The 19297-nt window shown below is 50.3% G+C and overlaps 1 protein-coding gene across 4 annotated transcripts in view; it reads right to left on the bottom strand.

The window, feature by feature from the left end:
* DHX34 (DExH-box helicase 34) overlaps positions 1–19297 on the bottom strand; it is a 36637-nt gene extending 17340 nt beyond the window's left edge. For 2 of the 4 annotated variants that reach the window (XR_012427765.1, XM_005589701.5), the window contains exons 1-6: positions 19259–19297; positions 14201–15188; positions 12270–12581; positions 9183–9437; positions 7217–7319; positions 4142–4359 (exon numbers count right to left, since the gene is read on the bottom strand). Coding sequence is in view for 2 of the 4 variants with exons in the window: in XM_005589701.5 (XP_005589758.3) it covers positions 4142–4359; positions 7217–7319; positions 9183–9437; positions 12270–12581; positions 14201–14905 (1593 nt within the window). In the remaining 2 variants the exon portion in view is untranslated. Of the gene's footprint in view, positions 1–1524; positions 1657–4141; positions 4360–7216; positions 7320–9182; positions 9438–12269; positions 12582–14200; positions 15189–18717 lie in introns of those variants that run through there. The other 2 variants (XM_005589702.5, XM_074024011.1) reach the window with 2 other exon arrangements.

The raw sequence follows: 19297 nt of genomic DNA, 5'->3' as shown, positions 1-19297 counted from the left end.
ATACGTAAGCAAACAGCACCTCTCTGGTGACTGGAAGGAGGAGAGGCTAGCAAGGCGGTTCATGTGATGGCCAGAGAGTGAGAAGGAAGCCCAGAGAGCCCGTTCGCCTGGCTTTGATCCGAGGGCACTAGAAGTTCTGGCGTCCACCTGCAAGCAGCTGCTGCTCCTTCCTCCCTGCTGACCAAGCCTTGATGTTGTCTAGGAGCTCACCCAATACTCATTTAAAAACCTTTAAAGGCCAGGCGCAGGCTCATGCCTGTAATCCCAACACTTTGGAAGGCCAAGGCAGGCAGGTCATCTGAGGTCAGAAGTTCAAGACCAGCCTGGCCAACATGGTAAAACTCCCTCTCTACTAAAAATATAAAAATTAGCTGGGCCTGGTGGCACCCATCTGTGGTCCCAACTACTCAGGAGGCCGAAACAGGAGAACCACTTGAGCCTGGGAGGTGGAGGTTGCAGTGCGCCGAGATCACACCACTGTAATCCAGCCTGGGTGACAGAATGAGACTCAGTCTCAAAAATAAATAAATAAATAACCTTTACATTAGCAGCTCTAATTTAAAGAGGCAGGGGGCAGGGCATGGGTTTTTTTTAATTCTGCAGGTGTTTCTAGTATGCAGCTAGGGCTGAGACACTGCTCTGATCACCTCAGGCAATGCCACAACCCTAGACAATTGCTGGGCATAGGGTGAACATATGTGACCTGCTTCTGCTGACAAGAGAGGATGAGAGACTGGCCAGAGGCTTCTAGAAAATGTTCCCGTGGTCTCAAAAATTAGACCCACAGAGAAGGGCAGTTCCTTGCTTCTGCCTCTGGATGGTAAAGGAGGAGGTGACACCCACTGTGCCTGGGGCCAGTGGCCACTCACGAAGCAGGCTCTGATGCCTGGTGGCCTGGGATGGAGCCCTGACTCTACTACTTGCCAGCTGTGTGACCTGGGGCAATATTTTCTCTCTCTGTGCATCCTTCTTCTGGTCGAAAAATTAAGACAACCTACCCCATGGACTTTGTTTTTTTATGAGACAGGGTCTTGCTCTATCACTCAGGCTGGAGTGCAGTGATGCAATCAAGGCTCACTGCAGCCTCGACCTCCTGGGCTCAAGCGATCCTCCTGCCTCAGCCTGCTGTGTGGGACCACAGGTGTGTGCCACCGCACTGGGCTAATTTTTAAATTTTTTGTAGAGTCAGGGCCTCACCGTGTTGCCTAGGCTGGTCTCGACCTCCTGGCCTCAAGCAATCCTCCTGCCTCAGCCTCCCAAAGTGCTGGGATAACAGGCATGAGCCACTCATTGTTGCTGCGGGAAGTCAGGGACCCCGAACGGAGAGACTGGCTGAAGCCGCGGCAGAAGAACATAAATTGTGAAGGTTTCATGGATATTTATTAGTTCCCCAAATTAATACTTTTATAATTTCTTACGCCTGTCTTTACTGTAATCTCTGAACATAAATTGTGAAGATTTCATGGACACTTATCACTTCCCCAATGAATATCCTTGTGACTTCCTATGCCTGTCTTTACTTACTCTCCTAATCCCGTCATCTTCTTTGTAAGCCGAGGAGGATGAATGTCACCTCAGGATCCTGTGATGATTGTGTCAACTGCACAGATTGTTTGTAGAGCATGTGTATTTGAACAATATGAAATCTGGGCATCTTAAAAAAAGAACAGGATAACAGCGATGTTCAGGGAACAAGAGAGGTAACTGAACTGGCCGCAGGTGAGCCGGATGGAACAGAGCTATATTTCTCCTCTTTCAAAAGCAAATAGGAGAAATATTGCTGAATTCTTTTTCTCAGCAAGGAACATCCCTGAGAAAGAGAATGCGCCCTGAAGGTAGGCTTATAGACGGCCCCTTTTAAGGCGTGCAGTCTTTTATGGTCAAGCCCAAGGGATGAAATAAGCCCCGGTTTCCTGTAGTGCTCCCAGGCTTATTAGGTGGAGGAAAATTCCCGCCTAATAAATTTTGGTCAGACAGGTTGTCTGCTCTCAAACCCTGTTTCCTGATAAGATGTTATCAATGACAATGCGTGCCCAAAACTTCATTAGCAATTTTAATTTTGCCCCATCCTGTGGTCCTGTGATGTTACCCTGCCTCCATTTGCCTTGTGATATTTTATTACCTTGTTAAGTATGTGATCTCTGTGACCCACACCCTATTCGTGCACTCCCGCCCCTTTTGAAAATCGCTAATACAAACTTGCTGGTTTTACAGCTCGGGGAACATCACGGATCCTGCTGACATGTGATGTCTCCCCCGGACACCCAGCTTTAAATTTCTCTCTCTTGTGCTCTTTCCCTTTACTTCTCAACCCAGCCGAGACACTTAGGAAATAGAAAAGAACCCACATTAAACATCAGGAGCGGGTTCTCCCGATAATTGTGCCTGGCAGCACCAGTATTTTTTTAAAAAAAATATGAAATCAAACAGAATAGAAAATAGTGTGCACCTCCTGCAGGAAGGCCACTGGTTTGTGCTACACCTGCACGTGAGCCTGTGGTAGACACCATCAGCTGCTCCCAACTTTCCTTTTCCTTTCGTTCCTGAGCACAAGGACTACACTTCCCAGCCTCCTTCATGGCTGGGCGTGGCCACAAGACTGAGGATGGACAGGGAGTGGTGAGGGCAAGGCAAGTGCGCCATTTGCAGGCTCGACCCACAAACCCTCCTGTACTCACTTCCCACGCCCTTGACCCTTTGGCTGGCTGGACACACATGCAGGAAAAGCCCCTGGGGAAATGATAGAGCCACAAGAGGGAAGGAGCCTGGGTCCATGAATAAAGAAAATTGCCTGCCAAGCTGGAAACCACCATTCCACTGTTGGCCATTCGTGACGTTGTGTATTTGTCATGGCAGTCTAACCTATGCTAAATTAACAAACGAGGTACAAATCATGACATAAAATGTATTGAGAAACCCTGGTTTTAAAAGCCCTTTCCTGCTAGGTTTCCTGTTACAGCTGAAAGCATTCTGATTGAGTCACTGGTTCTTCCTTTGACCCTATAGAAAAATTTTTTTTTTTTTGAGATGGAGTCTTGTTCTATTGCCCAGGCTGGAGTGCAGTGGCGCGATCTCGGCTCACCGCAACCTCCACCTTCTGGGTTCAAGCAATTCTTCTCCCTCAGCCTCCCAAGTAGCCAGGATTACAGGTGCGCACCACCACACCCGGCTAATTTTTTGTATTTTTAGTAGAGACTGGTTTCACCATGTTGGTCATGCTTGTCTCAAACTCCTGACATCAAGTGATCCACCTGCCTTGGCCTCCCAAAGTGCTGGGATTACAGGTGTGAGCCACCATGCCCAGTTGACCCTGTGGATTTAAGGAACAATTCTCCCCTCAACAAGGGTTTTGACATTCCCCTCAGTGGCTTGGCTAGCCCTATCCTTCCTGGCCCTGACACTCTGGAATTGGTCCTGTGTAAATGCTTCCTGGCTGGCCAGGCACAATGGCTCACACCTATAATCCCACTACTTTAGAAGGACAAGGTGGGAAGATCACTTGAGCTCAGGAGTATGAGACCAGCCTGGGCAACATAGCAAGACCTGATCTCTACTAAAAATTTAAAAGGTTAGGCTGAGCACAGTGGCTGACGCCTAGAATCCCAGCACTTTGGGAGGCCAAGGCAGGTGGATCACGAGGTCAGGAGAGTGAGACCATCCTGGCTAACACGGTGAAACCCTGTCTCTACTGAAAAAAAAAAAAAAAAAATTAGCTGGGCATGGTGGTGCGTGCCTGTAGTCCCAGCCACTTGGGAGGCTGAGGCAGAAGAATCACTTGAACCTGTGAGGCAGAGGTTGCAGTGAGCCAAGATCGCGCCACTGCACTCCAGCCTGGGCGACAGAGGAAGACTCCGTCTCCAAAATAAATAAATAAATAAATAAATAAAATTTTACAAGTTAGCCAGGCATGGTGGTATGTGCCTATGGTCCCAGCTACTTAGGACGTGGAGGTAGGAGAATCATTTGAGCCTGTAAGATGGAGGCTGCAGTGAGCCGTGATCACACCACTGCACTCTAGCCTGAGTGACAGAGCGAGACCCTATCTCAAAATAAAATAAAATAAAATAAAATTTAAAAGGCCTCCCAGGTTCCTCCCTGTGCCAGCAGTCAGCATATAGTCCCGTTTCTGCCCGTGCCTCACCTGCAGCACCAACGAGTCCAGGGCCACCCTCCGAATTTCCGGGACTGGGTAGGGGGCGAAGGCATCATAGTCCGATTCGGCATAGAGGCGGAAGCAGACGCCGGGACCCGTGCGGCCTGCCCGGCCCTTCCGCTGCTCTGCACTGGCCTGACTGATCCAGAACTCCTGCAGCCGCTGCAGCTTGGCCTGCGGGTCGTAGCTCATCTCCTTCACCTTCCCTGGATGGGAGCAATGAGGAAAGGGAGTCTGTGTGTGGCAGCCACGTGCGGCCGGCCACTCGCCAACACCCTCACTCCTTTATTCTGTTAATGATAACCGAGGGCTTATTCTGAGTCCAACTCTGACATTTTATTTATTCTTTCATTTCCTCACTTACACATCTTTTTTTTTTTTTTTTTTTTGAGACAGGATCTCATTGTCTCCCAGACTGGAGTGCAGTGGTTCAATTACAGCTCACTGCAGCCTCAACCTCCCAGGCTCAAGTGATGATCCTCCTAGCTCAGCCTCCGAATAGCTGGGACTAAAGGGGCATGCCACCATGCCCAGCTAATTTTTTGTAGAGATGGGGTTTCACAGGCTGATCTCACACTCCTGGGCTCAAGCAATCTGCCTCCCTTAGCCTCCCACAGTGATGGGGTTACAGGCATGGGCCACCGCACCCAGCCTTTCACTCACACATCTTTTCTTTTTTTTTTGTTGTTGAGACAGAGTCTCCCTGTGTCGCCCAGACTGGAGTGCAGTGGCCGGATCTCAGCTCACTGCAAGCTCTGCCTCCCGGGTTCACGCCATTCTCCTGCCTCAGCCTCCCGAGTAGCTGGGACTACAGGCGTCCGCCACCTCGCCCGGCTAGTTTTTTGTATTTTTTAGTAGAGACGGGGTTTCACCGTGTTAGCCAGGATGGTCTCGATCTCCTGACCTTGTGATCCGCCCGTCTCGGCCTCCCAAAGTGCTGGGATTACAGGCTTGAGCCACCGTGCCCGGCCCACTCACACATCTTTTCATTTATTTTCCCAAGCCTTTGTTTCTTCAGAGGTTCATTTATCCAATCAATACTTATTAAGCACCTACTATGTACCAGGCACTGCAGTAGGCACTAGGGGAAAAGCAATGAGCTAAACAAAGGCCCTAGTTTCACAGGACTGAACAGAGCACTGTATTTCCTCCAGTAGCAGAACAACCTTTCTTCACATTTCTTTTTTTTTTTTTGAGACGGAGTTTTGCTCTTATTGCCCAAGCTGGAGTGCAATGGCGCAATCTCGCTCACTCCGCCTCCCAAGTTCAAGTGATTCTCCTGCCTCAGCCTCCCAAGTAGCTGGGATTACAGGAACCCACCACCACGCCCAGGTCATTTTTGTATTTTTAGTAGAGACGGGGTTTCACCATGTTGGCCAGGCTGGTCTCGAACTCCTGACTTCAGGTGATCCACCTGCCTCGGCCTCCCAAAGTGCTGGGATTACAGGCATGAGCCACCGCACCTGGCAGGCACTATTTTTAAAATTTCTCTCTCTCTCTTTTTTTTCAAAACAGGGTCTCGCTCTGTTGCCCAGGCTTGAGTGCAGTGGCACAATCACGGCTCACTGCAGCCTCGACTTCCTGGGCTCAGGTGATTCTCCCACATCAGTTTCCTGAGCAGCTGGGACTACAAGCATGCACCACTAAGTCTGGCTAATTTTTGTATTTTTAGTAGAGACGGGGTTTCACCATGTTGGCCAGGTTGGTCTCAAACTCCTAACCTCAAGTGATCTGCCTGCCTTGGCCTCCCAAAGTGCTGGGATTTATAGGCGTGAGCCACTGCGCCCGGCCTAAAATGTCTTAATGGCACATGAAATTATGAACCATTTTACCATCAATGGCATCCCAGAGTCAATACGACCAGGTAGCTGCTAACACTTATTGAGTGATGGCTCTGTGCCAGGCACTAAGGCACCCAAGGGTGTTAAGTCATTTAATCCTCATAACCTGAGGGAGGGCATGTCACTGTCATTTTACAGATAAGCCAACCGATGCATGAAGTGTCAGTGACATGAACGCAGCCACTCACCCAGCCCTGAACCCGGCCGGGCAGGCTCCAGTGTCTCCAAACACGATGCTATGCTGACCTTCCAGCGAACATTCAGGTCAGGAAGACAGAAAGTGAACAAACACAGCAGCACATATAAAACAGAATGCTGGACCAGGCGCAGTGGTTCATGCCTGTAATCCCAGCACTTTGGGAGGCCGAGGCAGGCAAATCACTTGAGGTCAAGAGATCGAGACCAGCCTGGCCAACATGGTGAAACCCTGTCTCTACTAAAAATACAAAAATTAGCCAGGCGTGGTGATGCACGTCCGTAAACCCAGCTACTTGGGAGGCTGAAGCAGGAGAATCGCTTGAACTTGGGAGGCAGAGATTGCAATGAGCCAAGATCGCATCACTGCACTCCGGTCTGGCAACAGAGCGAGACTCCGTCTCAAAAAAAAAACAAAAACAAATTGAATGCCAACCCCCCTCATAAGAGAAGCAACACTGGATGGAGAAGGGGGAGGGGATATATCTTAGAGTGGACAGGATGGGCCTCTCTGACGGGGGGACCTGTATGCAGGCCCTGAAATGAGGTGAGGGCCTCAGCTGTGTGAATACCTGGAGAAAGACAGTTCTCAGCAGAGAGAACAGTAAGTGCAGAGGCCCCAGGGGAGAAGCAGGCTTGGGAGGCGTGAGAAAAATTAAGATGCTGCCACTGGTCCACGGCCCCACATGTCATCTTCCAGCATCCCAATTCCGGAAATCCAAAATCTGAAATGCTCAAAACTCTGAAATGTTTTCAGCGCTAACATGACCCTCCAATAAAATGCTCACTGGAGGATTTCAGAGTTTTTGATTTGACATGCTCAAATAATAAAATAGATACAAATATTCCAAATTCCAAAAAACCCGAAATTCCAAACACTTCTGGTCGCAAGCATTTTGGACATGGGAAAGTCAACTGTACTCCCACTTCAAGCTGGTGCGTCCCTCCCACACGTGTACACCTCCGGACCCCACGCTCCTATCTAAGTCCTTGCGGGTGGCGGGTAGGGGCTTGTGGTGGTCTTTACCAGAATCTACTACAAAGCGGATCCCATCAATGGTGACTGAGGTCTCAGCGATGTTGGTGGAGAGGATGCATTTCCGGACTCCAGGTGGCGCCACATCAAATACCTGGGGGAAAGGGAGGGGGTGGTGTCAAGAACTAACCCAGCCCCGACGAACCTACGTGTCCAATTTCCCGTCCACCCCCATGTCAGCAGCTTCCCTGGAACCCTTTCCTCCTCCAGAGACCTCCCTCTCGGAGACAGCTCACCATCCACCCCATCACCTGGGCCATCCTGGGCTCCCCCCCATCCTCAGACGGAGGCAGTCTTGCTCTGTCACCCAGGCTGGAGTGTAGTGGCATGATCTCAGCTCACTGCAACTCCACCTCCTGGGTTCATGCAATTCACTTGCCTCAGCCTCCGGAGCAGATGGGATTACAGGCATGTGCCACCATGCCTGGCTAATTTTTGTATTTTAAGGAGAGATGGGGTTTCACCACGTTGGCCAGGCTGGTCTTGAACTCCTGACCTCAGGTGATCCACCCGCCTAGGCCTCCCAATGTGCTGGGATTACAGGCATGAACCACCACACCCACCACCCGATCTGAACATCTTGAACTTTTTTTTTTTTTGAGACAGGGTCTCACTCTTTGGCCTACACTGGAGTGCAGTGGCATGATCACAGCTCACTGCAGCCTTGACCTCCCGAGCTCATGTGATCCTCCCGCATCAGCCTCCTAAGTAGCTGGGATTATAGGCACATGCCACCATGCCCAGCTAGTTTTCTTTTGTTTTGTAGAGACAAGGTCTCACTATGTTGCCTAGGATGGTCTCTAACTCCTGAGCTCGGGTGATCCTCCTGCCTCAGCTTTCTGTGCTGGCATTATATGCGTGAGCCACCGCACCAGGCCATCTTGAACTTTTCTTGAAATCCTTCCCTCCTCCCACTGCCCGGCCCCTGCCCTGGTCCAGGCCTCTCCTCACCCACTCTAATCCTGCTCTAGCTTCCCCTCAGATCTCTGGGCTGTGGACTCACATGGCAGCCAAAGGGATCTGCTGAAGCACAAACTGGCACTGCCCCTGCTGGGGGCCGAGGTGGGAGGATCGCTTGAGCTCAGGAGTTTGAAACCAGCCTGGGCAACACAGTGAGACCTCTTTGCTACTAAAATTTAAAAAAAAATTAACGAAGGCCAGGCACGGTGGCTCACACCTGTAATCTCAGCACTTTGGGAGGCTGAGGCAGGCAGATCACTTGAGGTCAGGAGTTCAAGACCAGCCTGGCCAACATGGCAAAACCCTGTCTCTACTCAACATACAAAAGATAAGCCGGACATGGTGGTGTGCACCTGTAGTCCCAGCTACTCGGGAGGCTGAGGCAGGAGAATCGCTTGAACCCGGGAGGCGGAGGTTGCAATGAGCCACAATCATGCCACTGCACTCCAGCCTGGGTGACAGAGTGAGACTCTGTCTAAAAAAAAAAAAAAAAGAAAAAATTAACGGAGTATAGTGACACACACCTATAGTTGCTACTTGGGGGACTAAGGAGAGGGGATCACTTGAGCCCAAGAAGTCAAGGCTGCAGTGAGCCCCAATTATGCCACTGCACTCCAGCCTGGACAACAGAGCAAGACCCTGTTTCAAAAAATAATAATAATTGTTTTGGAACACAGACTCACCCACTCAATTTATGGCTGCTTTCATGCTGCAACAGTGGGGCTGAGTAGCTGTGACAGACAGACAGCCCATGGTCCATAGCTCTGACAATATCGACTCTGATCCTTTCTAGAAAGTTTGCCGACCTCTGGTTTAGAGCATGGGCTCCAGGGCCAAACTACCTGGGTTCGCAGCCTGGCTCTGCCACAAGGTGGCTACGACTTTGCACCAGTGCAGCCCGCGAGCCCTGCGTCTGTGGAGTTACACAAGTCCTGTGCGCAGCCACCCCTGACTCATGCAGACCCCTCGCCTGCCCTACTTGGGCTTCCTGTGATACCTTGTCCTGGTCGGCCACAGACAGGGCGCTGTGCAGGGGCAGCACCACCCAGCGCTGGGTGTGGCTGGCATAGGTCTGGACGGCCTCCAGCACGGTGCTGATCTCCGCCATGCCGCTGAGGAAGACGAGGAGGTCACCCCGCTCCTCAGGTGGGTACTTGTGGTCAATGGACTCCAGTACCCTCAGGAAAGGCCGTGGGTCCAGCTTCTCTGACTTGGACGTGGTCGGCTCCGCCTCCTGTGGCTGGTACACAACCTGAGAGGAGACAGCCCCAGGTAGAAGCACACCCTGTCCCTCCAGCTCAGAGCAATGGGCTGGGGAGGCTGCAGGCTGACGGGGGAGACCCAGTTGACGGAGAAGACACAGTGCAACAGGTACAGGCTGGTGGGCAACTCTGTTCCATGTGGTCATTCAGGGATCCAGGCTCCTCCTTTCTCATTAGTCTACCATCTCACTGGGCAGGATTTCTCAAAGTCAGCAAGATTGACATTGCAGTCTGGACAATTCCTTGCTGTGGGGGCTGTCCTGTGCATTGTAGGATATTTAGCAGCATCCCTGGCCCCTACCCACTAGATGCTAGTAGTCTTCTCCTCTGGTTGTGACTATTAAAAATGTCTCCAGATATTGCCACACCTTCGCTGGGGGGCAAAACCACCCCTAATTGAGAAACAGGTGATAGACAGCACACTGCAGTTACATAATTTCTGAAGGATGTAATAAAAAGACAAAGTAACAAAGCAACTGCAAGGCTTGTGGGGTGCTGGTAATGTCTGACTTTTCTAAACCTGGGTGCTAGCTACGTAGATGTATTTAACTGGGCCGGGCGCGGTGGCTCAAGCCTGTAATCCCAGTACTTTGGGAGGCCGAGACGGGAGGATCACAAGGTCAGTAGATCGAGACCATCCTGGCTAACACAGTGAAACCCCGTCTCTACTAAAACATGCAAAAAAACTAGCCGGGTGGGTTGGCGGGCGCCTGTAGTCCCAGCTACTCGGGAGGCTGAGGCAGGAGAATGGCGTAAACCCGGGAGGCGGAGCTTGCAGTGAGCTGAGATCCGGCCACTGCACTCCAGCCTGGGCAACAGAGCAAGACTCCGTCTCAAAAAAAAAAAAAAAAAAAAAAAAGATGTATTTAACTGGGGAAAACTAATTGAGCTATATATTTACAATGCATGCATTCTCTTGTGTTTAGAGTAGCTTCAACAAGAAAAAAATTCTAGGTGATGGAACCAGGATGAAAACCCTAGAAATCAGGTTGGTTGGATGACCAGGAGAGGACCTGAGCCTGAGCCAGGTTGGCTGGCTGATTTCCAGGCATAGTTGGCTCACACCTGTAATCCTAGCTCTTTGGGAGGCCAAGACGGGAGGATTGCTTGATCTCAGGCAGACAACATAGCAACACCTCGTCTCTACTAAAAAAAAAAAACCAAAACCCTAGAAAACATTTCTCAGGAAGCAGCCTCATTCTTTTTTTTTTTTTTTTTGAGACAGGGTCTCGCTCTGTCACCCAAGCTGGAGTACAGTGGCATGATCTCGGCTCACTGCAGCCTCCACCTCCCAGGTTCAAGCAATTCTCCCACCTCAGCCTCCTGAGTAGCTGGGATAACAGGGGTGCACCACCACTGAAGCTAATTTTTGCATTTTTAGTAGAGACAAGGTTTTACCATGTTGGCCAGGCTGGTCTCGAACTCCTGACCTCAGGTGATCCACCTGCCTCGGCCTCCCAAAGAGCTGGGATTATAGACATGAGCCACCACACCCGGCTGGCACTCTCTCTCTCTTTTCTTTTTTTTTTTTTTTTTTTGAGATGGGTCTTGCTCTCTTCCCAGGGTAGAGTGCAGTGGCATGATCTCAGCTCACTGCAACCTCCGCCTCCAGGCTCAAGCAATTCTCCTGCCTCAGCCTCCCAAGTAGCTAGGATTACAGGCACACGCCACCGTGCCCAGCTAATTTTTGTATTTTTAGTAGAGATAGGATTTCACCATGTTGGCCACGATGGTCTTGAGCTCTTGACCTCATGATCTTTCTGCCTCAGCCTCCCAAAGTGCTGGGATTATAGGCACGAGCCACCATGCCCGGCCCATTCTTTCTTTTTTTAAGGCTGCTTAGAAGGCAAATTGATGGGCATTTGGAACCAGAAATCACAAGAGACAATGAAGTTCTTCCTGTAAGTCTTGACTACACAGACAAGGATAATTCACTAAGACAGTGTTTCTCAATTAGGGGTGGTTTTGCACCCCAGGGAACATGTGGCAATATCTGGAGACATTTTTAATAGTCACAACCAGAGAAGACTACTAGCATCTAGTGGGTAGGGGCCAGGGATGTTGCTAAATATCCTATGATGCACAGGACAGCCCCCACGACAAGGAATTATCCTTGACTGAAATGTCAATCTTGCTGACTTTGAGAAATCCTGCCCAGTGAGATGGTAGACTAATGGGAAAGGAGGAGCCTGGATCCCTGAATGACCACATGGAACAGGGTTGACCACCAGTCTGGATCAGTCGCACTGTTATCTAAGAGAAATAAACTTCTCTTATTTGAGACTTTACATTTTTGTTTTGTTTTTTGTTTTTTGTTTTTTGAGACAGAGTCTTGCTGTGTCATCCAAGCTGGAATGCAGTGGTGCGATCTCGGCTCACTGCAAGCTCTGCCCCCTGGGTTCAAGCGATTCTCCTGCCTCAGCCTCCCAAGTAGCTGGGATTACAGGCACCCGCCACCATGCCTGGCTAATTTTGGTTTTGTATTTTTAGTAGAAACGGAGTTTCACGGTGTTAGCCAGGATGGTCTCGATCTCCTCACCTCATGATCTGCCCGCCTTGGCCTCCCAAAGTGCTGAGATTACAAGCATGGGCCACTGCGCCCAGCCATTTTTGGGTCTTCTTCTAACAGCTTTTACTCTAATAAGCACTTAGCACTCTAACCAGGTCATTATGAATGCTCAGAAAATAGTAGCTTTAAAAAAAGAGAACATCTTTAAATAAAAGAGATGGGAGATACAGCCGCAGAGAGAAGAGGCATGTCCAGGTTTGGACAGAGACCAGGTTAGAGGTCTGGGGATGGAGGAGGAGGGGGAAGTACTCACTGTGATGGGGAACAGCCTTCCGGGCACCTGTACCACGGGGGCATTGCTGAAATAGCTGGAGAAGAGCGAGATGTTGATGGTGGCCGACATGAGGATGACCTTGAGGTCAGGCCGCTTGGGCAACAGGCGCCGGAGGACACCCAGGAGGAAATCATTGTGGAGATGCCGCTCATGGACTTCATCCACAATCAGGACCTCGTACTGGGGCAGGCTGGGCTCCCGCTGGATTTGTCGCAGAAGCAGCCCCACCGTCAGGAACACAATCTTGGTGGCCGCCGAACGCGTGCTCTCAAAGCGGATCTGGTAGCCGACCTGGGGTGGGATGAAGAAAGGTGTGGTGAGGAGAGGACCCTGAGCCTGCGTATCAGCCCCTGGCCCTGCCCAAATTGAAAATCTAAGGAGGCCAGGTGCAGTGGCTCACGCCTGTAATCCCAGCACTTTGGGAGGCCGAGGCGGGCGGATCACCTAAGGTCAGGAGTTCGAGATCAGCCTGACTAACACAGAGAAACCCCATCTCTACTAAAACTACAAACAAAATTAGCTGGGCGTGGTGGCGCATGCCTGTAATCCCAGCTACTTGGGAGGCTGAGGCAGGAGAATCGCTTGAATCCGGGAGGCGGAGGTTGCAGTGAGCAAAGATCGCACCATTGCACTCCAGCCTTGGGCAACAAGAGTGAAACTGCATCTCAAAAAAAAAAAAAAAAAGAAAGAAAAAAGAAAATCTAAGCAAATGCCATGCCTAGCCATCAGACTCTGGAGTCCAACAGCTTGGGTTGGAATCCTACCTCTGCCACTTAGTGCCACAGACCTTGGGCAGGCAATGCCATCCCTTATAGTTTTCCCCCAGATGCTGCAAGAATGCCATGTGACAATGCACAGAAAGTATCTAGCACCATACCCCATGTATATATAATGTTTACTATAATACAAATAACCTTCTCTTGAGTCCCTACTATGTGCCAGGACATTATGTGCCACTCTAAGTGCTTTATGTATATCAACCCATTTCATCCTTATGACCACCATGACACAGAAGGACTATTATTGGCCTTCCAAGATGGCAGTTTGCATTGCGGTGATTGCCAGGAATTATCTTCGCAGCTGGGCGAAGTGGCTCATGCCTGTGATCCCAACACTTTGGGAGGCCGCGGTGGGTGGATCACCTGAGGTCAGGAGTTTGAGACCAGCCTAACCAACGTGGCGAAACCCCGTCTCTACTAAAATTACAAAAATTAGCTGGGTAGGGTGGTGGGTGCCTGTAATCCCAGCTACTCAGGAGGCTGAGGCAGGAGAACTGCTCAAACCCGGGAGGAGGAGGTTGCAGTGAGCTGAGATCGTTCCACTGCACTCCAGCCTGGGCGACAGAGCGAGAATCTGTCTCAAAAAAAAAAGTGACGAGCCTTTAGGACGTTTCCCATTGTTTTGCCATTAAAGTGCTACACTGGTAATGCTAGCTCCTTTGTCATATAGACCACGGACAAGCCAATCTGTGGATAAAGTTCTAGAAGAATCATTACTGGGTCCAAGGGTAAGTGCTTTATTTTTTTTTTTGAGATGGAGTCTCGCTCTGTGGCCCAGGCTGGAGTGCAATGGTGCGATCTCGGCTCACTGCAAGCTCCGCCTCCCGGGTTTACGCCATTCTCCTGCCTCAGCCTCCTGAGTAGCTGGGACTACAGGCACCCGCCACCACGCCTGGCTAACTTTTTTTGTATTTTTTAGTAGAGACAGGGTTTCACCATGTTAGCCAGGACGGTCTTGATCTCCTGACCTCATGATCCGCCTGCCTCGGCCTCCCAAAGTGCTGGGATTACAGGCGTGAGCCAACATGCCCGGCCAAGTACTTCATTTTTATTGATACTGCCATATGGACAAGCAACCTATTCCCCTAAGGTCGCCCTGGAAAAATCGGAAATCTGGTGCGTCCCACTCACCTGTGAGCCATACTGACTAAGGCTCTCAAAGCCTACACGCTTGGCCAGTGAGATGCAGGCGATCCGCCGGGGCTGGGTACACGCCACGTGACTGAAGCCAGCAGTCAGCAGGTACTGGGGCACCTGAGTGGACTTGCCACAGCCGGTGTCACCGGCCACTACCACCACCTGGTGCTCCTTCAGTGTCTGCAGGATGCGGTTCCCATACTGGGCGATGGGGAGCGCTGCCCGCTCACGCTGCAGCTTGGCCAGACGCCCAAACGCCTGCTTCTGGCCAAAGTCCAGATAGTGCAACAGGGCCCGGCGGAACTCAGACACTCTCTCCGCAGGCAAGTGCCTGCCCAGCCCCTGAGAGCCCCGTGTGTCAGGGCCAAGAACAGAGAGGTTGATGCGGTAACGTGGGTCATAAGCGCGAGGCAGGTCGGCCAGCGCTGGGATGCTGTGCTTGGGCTGTCCAGCGTCTTTCTCCTCCTTCCTGGAGGTCTTGAGATTCTGGAATCTCTGCAGGCGCTCAAAGAAGGTCCAAAACTTCTGACATTCCTCAGAACCCTGACGGATGTAATCCTCCTCACGGAAGAAGGCATCTTCCAAGAGGCGACGTGTCTCTGGACAATTCCAGTCCCATTTCTCCAAGGCCTCTTCCTCGCTGGGAGCCCAGTGGTGGTCTCGGCGATCCCTGCCCTCTCTTGTTCTAGGAGGAGGCATGTTACTAATCCACAATGGGGGTCTCAGTTCTGATCACCCAAAACAAATATTCTCATCCATTCCCAACCTGCAACAATTTAAGAGGCCAGTGCCTTAAATTGCAACAGAGAACTACTTTATCTTCAAAGAGCTAATTTTTCCTCCTAGTCACGGCACAGGACCACCACAGATGATAAAGTGGTCAGGGGACTGCTTGAGCTGATGACACAAAGGGTACCTCATGATACCTGCAGTGATCTCTGGGATGGACACAAGTTCATTCTGGGTTTTCAGGCCCTGGATTCTTAGGAGAGAGAACAGAAGACATTCATTCACTTTTGGGAACAGTGCCTTCTTTTTTTTTTTTTTTTTTTTGAGGCAGGGTCTCACTGTTTCCCAGGCTGGAGTGCAGTGCCGCAATCATGGCTCACCGCAGCCTCGACCTCCTGGACTCAAGCGATCCTCCTGCCTCAGCCTCCCAGCTAATTTTTTACTGTTTGTAGAGATGAGGTCTCACCATGTTGCCCAGGTTGCTATCAAACTTCTGGGCTCAAGCAATTCCCCCACCTCAGCCTCCCAAAGTGTTGGGATTACTGCTGTGAGCCACCACGCCCAGCCCATTTTTAGAAACATTTCTAACAGCCTATTTCTCAAGCACTGAACCAGGAAAAGGAGGTAATGAATACGACCACCAGAGTCCTCACAGATGGCCATGATCACATCATCTCTCATGTGACACACACGTCATCAGACTGTGACAATCCAGTGATGGGCACTGTGATAACAGAACCCTAGGGAGCTGTGGGACACCAAAGGAGCTTCCTCCACCTTCCCATGCTTGGGAATCGTGGAAGGATCCTGGGAGGAGGGAATGTTTGACCTGACACCTAAAGGAGAGATGTAGGTCACACGGCCAACCAACAGCAGAATCTTGTCTCAAAAGGCAGTAACAGGAGAGAGGTGTGATGTAATGAAAAGAATAAGGCAAGGGTTCTTCACCCGGGGTCCAGTGAGATTCAGAACATTGAGATAAAAGGCAAAATTTTGCAAGTGTTATATATTATTTTTGCCTGCCTGGCACAACCCCTTACTTCTTTTCTGAGGATAGTATCCATCTTCCTTTGGAGAACAGCCCTTCCTCGATTCTACATGGTTCAAGGGTCTTTAAGTCAAAGAACCACTATTGGGTAGGCAAGTGACAAAGACCTGGCCAATCATGGTACTCTACTCCCCCTCTAACCAATGATTGGTCTGAGAAGTGGACACATGATGGAAGAAGGGCCAATCAGGGCCCTTTTGTGGAATTTACACTCGGTTGCTAGGACAGAAAAGCTCTCATTTTATCCATTATAATCAGGCAAGTTTGATATAAGCCTGGAGCTGTTTGTAGTAGCTCTGAAACATGACAGAGTCTTTCCTAAAAATCTATCCTAGAGAAATAACTAGATACAGGCACAAGGATATCACGGTGCATCACAGGGAGAGGGTGAAAGAGGAAGAGGGAGAGGAAGAGAAGCTTGGCAACATCATTTAGGTCTTGAAGCTTAGTTTCCTTCAACCCCCCACTTCTCAGCTACACAAGAAAATGCCTTTTTGCTTACAGTTAAGAGTCTTTTGTTTTTGTTTTGAGATGGAGTCTTGCTCTGCCACCTAGGCTGGAGTGCAGTGGTGTGATCTTGGCTCACTGCAACCTCCACCTCCCGGGTTCAAGCAGTTCTTGTGCCTCAGCCTCCCAAGTAGCTGGGATTACAGGCGTGTGCCACCATGCCCAGCTAATTTTTTGTATTTAGTAGAGACAGGGTTTCACCATCTTGGCCAGGCTGGTCTCAAACTCCTGACCTCAAGTGATTCACCCACCTCAGCCTCCCAAAGTGCTGGGATTACAGGCGTGAGCCACTGTGCCCAGCTCCCTGGGCAAATTAACCTGAACTAACTTCAGGCAGTTTTCATCATGTATAAAACAGAGATAATATCCTCTCAAAACTTTACAACATTTAACCATCAATCTTGGTAGAGAGAAGCTAAGTAGTTAAATAGTAACTAGAAACAGAAAACAGAAAACTAACAAGCAGAAAACAGCAAGAGGAAGTGGGGCAAAATCTGGAAACAAAATTAGACTCAAAAGGCCACAGTTCCCTATCATAATGGTGCTAACAATGCTTCCACCTCTTCTTGTGTTTTCCTGTTCTAGGAGGGAAGCAAGTTGAGGGCTTGGAGTGTTACTGTGACTCCGGGTCAGTGATTCTTCGAAAATGAGAGCGTTCCGGCCGGACGCGGTGGCTCACAACTGTAATCCCAGCACTTTGGGAGGCAGAGGCGGGCGGATCATGAGGTCAGGAGATCGGGACCATCCTGGCTAACATGGTGAAACCCCGTCTCTACTAAAAATACAAAAAAATTAGCCGGGCGTGGTGGCGGGCACCTGTAGTCCCAGCTACTCAGGAGGCTGAGGCAGGAGAATGGCATGAACCCGGGAGGCGGAGCTTGCAGTGAGCCGAGATCACGCCACTGCATTCCAGCCTGGGCGACAGAGCGAGACTCTGACTCAAGAAACAAAAAAATGAAAAGAATATGAGAGTGTTCCTCTGAGGCTACAAACTGCCTATGCATGCTGAGCCCCACTGACAGCATCCCATGCCTCTCAAGCTGTCTATCTTTTTCAGCTTCTAGGTTGTCTGCATCTTCTAGTTTCTGTGTAACTGTGTCTCTGACCATCTTTTGGTCTTTTGGCTCATGGCCTTTAGTGGGTTTGTTTCCCCCTCTGTCCCCTCCATCTCTCTCCATTCCATCTTCAGGCCTCTCTTTTTCAGTCTGTCTTGTTCATCACCCTCATCTCTCTTCCCTGTCCTGTTCTGGTCTCATCTCTCTTCATTTATCTGAGTCATTTCGTAGTCTGATTTTCTCTGTAATCCAGCTCTTCCTTTCTCCATCTCTCTTCAGTTCTCCATTTGACTTTCTCCATCTTTCTCATTTAAAAAAAAGCTTTTTCAGGCCGGGCACGGTGGCTCATGCCTGTAATCCCAGCACTTTGGGAGGCCGAGGCAGGCAGATCACCTGAGGTCGGGAGTGCGAGATCAGCCTGACCAACGCGGAAAAACCCCATCTCTACTAAAAATACAAGATTAGCCGGGCGTGGTGGCACATGCCTGCAATCCCAGCTATTTGGGAGGCTGAGGCAGGAGACTTGCTTGAACCTAGGAGGCGGGGGTTGCGGTGAGCTAAGATCACGCCATTGCACTCCAGCCTGGGCAACAAGAGTGAAACTCCAAACTCCATCTCAAAAAAATTAAAATGTTTCATTTTTGTTTTTTTCGAAACAGGGTTTCACTCTTTCACCCAGCCTGGAGTGCAGTGGCGCAGTCACAGCGTACTGCAGCCTTGACCTCCCAAGCTCGAGCGATCCTCTCACCAAGGCCTCCCAAAGTGCTGGGGTGACAGGCGTGAGTCACCGCGCCCTCTTTCTCATGTTGTTTTAATCTTTTTTTCCTCCCTTGTGTCCTTCCAGTGTTCACTCTCCATCACCTTCTCTATTTCCCCATTTAATACTTTATCTCCTAATATCAGAAGCTTTAATAATAGCTCATGCTTGCTTACTGCTTACTCACGTTAACACACAGACCTATTCCTATCTGTATGATTTATTCCTACCCCACACCTATGTACATACACACACACACACTTTTCTCACGACTGTAAGGCACTATGATCACCCCCTATTTTACTGAGCAATAGAGAGGCTAAGTGAGTAGCCAAGTGTCAGATGAGGAACTCAAATCTAGGGGTTCGGGCTCCACTCCCTCACTTTTCCATTTCTCAGCATCATTCTCCATTACCTCCAGTTTTTGTGGGGTTCTCCCTACTTCACTGTCTCCACCCTTCCATATCTCTCGGTGTCCCACATGATTCAGTGTATCGTTTCTCCATCTAATTCCCTTTTTTCTGTTTCTAGCGTCCACGATCAGTTTCCGACTTTCCCCTCCACTGCCCAAGTTTAAGGGCGACCACGCCTCTCGGCCTCGTGGTCTGAGCCTCTGGCTGGAACCTATTGCAACTCTCGCCCAAGCTCTCTAGTTTTCAGCTTCCCTCCTCTCCCAACACCCTCGTCTTTCAGTCCCTCAGTTTCTCGAGGCTTCTTTTCGTGCCTCCGTTTCTTTCCGTCTCTGGCCTGTCACCCAGGTTCTCCCAGAGACGCTCAGGTGCCATCTCCGTCCGCGTCTGCCGGCCCTTCGGCTGCCTGCTACATTTCTCCTCATCTCGAGATTTCCCTTGCCCCTGGGCTCGCACCCCAAATTACCCCCGACCGGCCCAACTCCGGCAGCCATCGCTGCCACCACTGCCACCACCCGGTGTACCCGCCCCGCCCTCCTCACTTACTACAAGCCGCGAACGCCTTAACTTCCGGTTCCAAGAGCC

Source organism: Macaca fascicularis, chromosome 19 (genome assembly GCF_037993035.2).
Source record: "Macaca fascicularis isolate 582-1 chromosome 19, T2T-MFA8v1.1".
Classification (NCBI taxonomy): Eukaryota; Metazoa; Chordata; class Mammalia; order Primates; family Cercopithecidae; genus Macaca; species Macaca fascicularis.
This window is presented reverse-complemented; position numbering and strand designations above follow the sequence as displayed.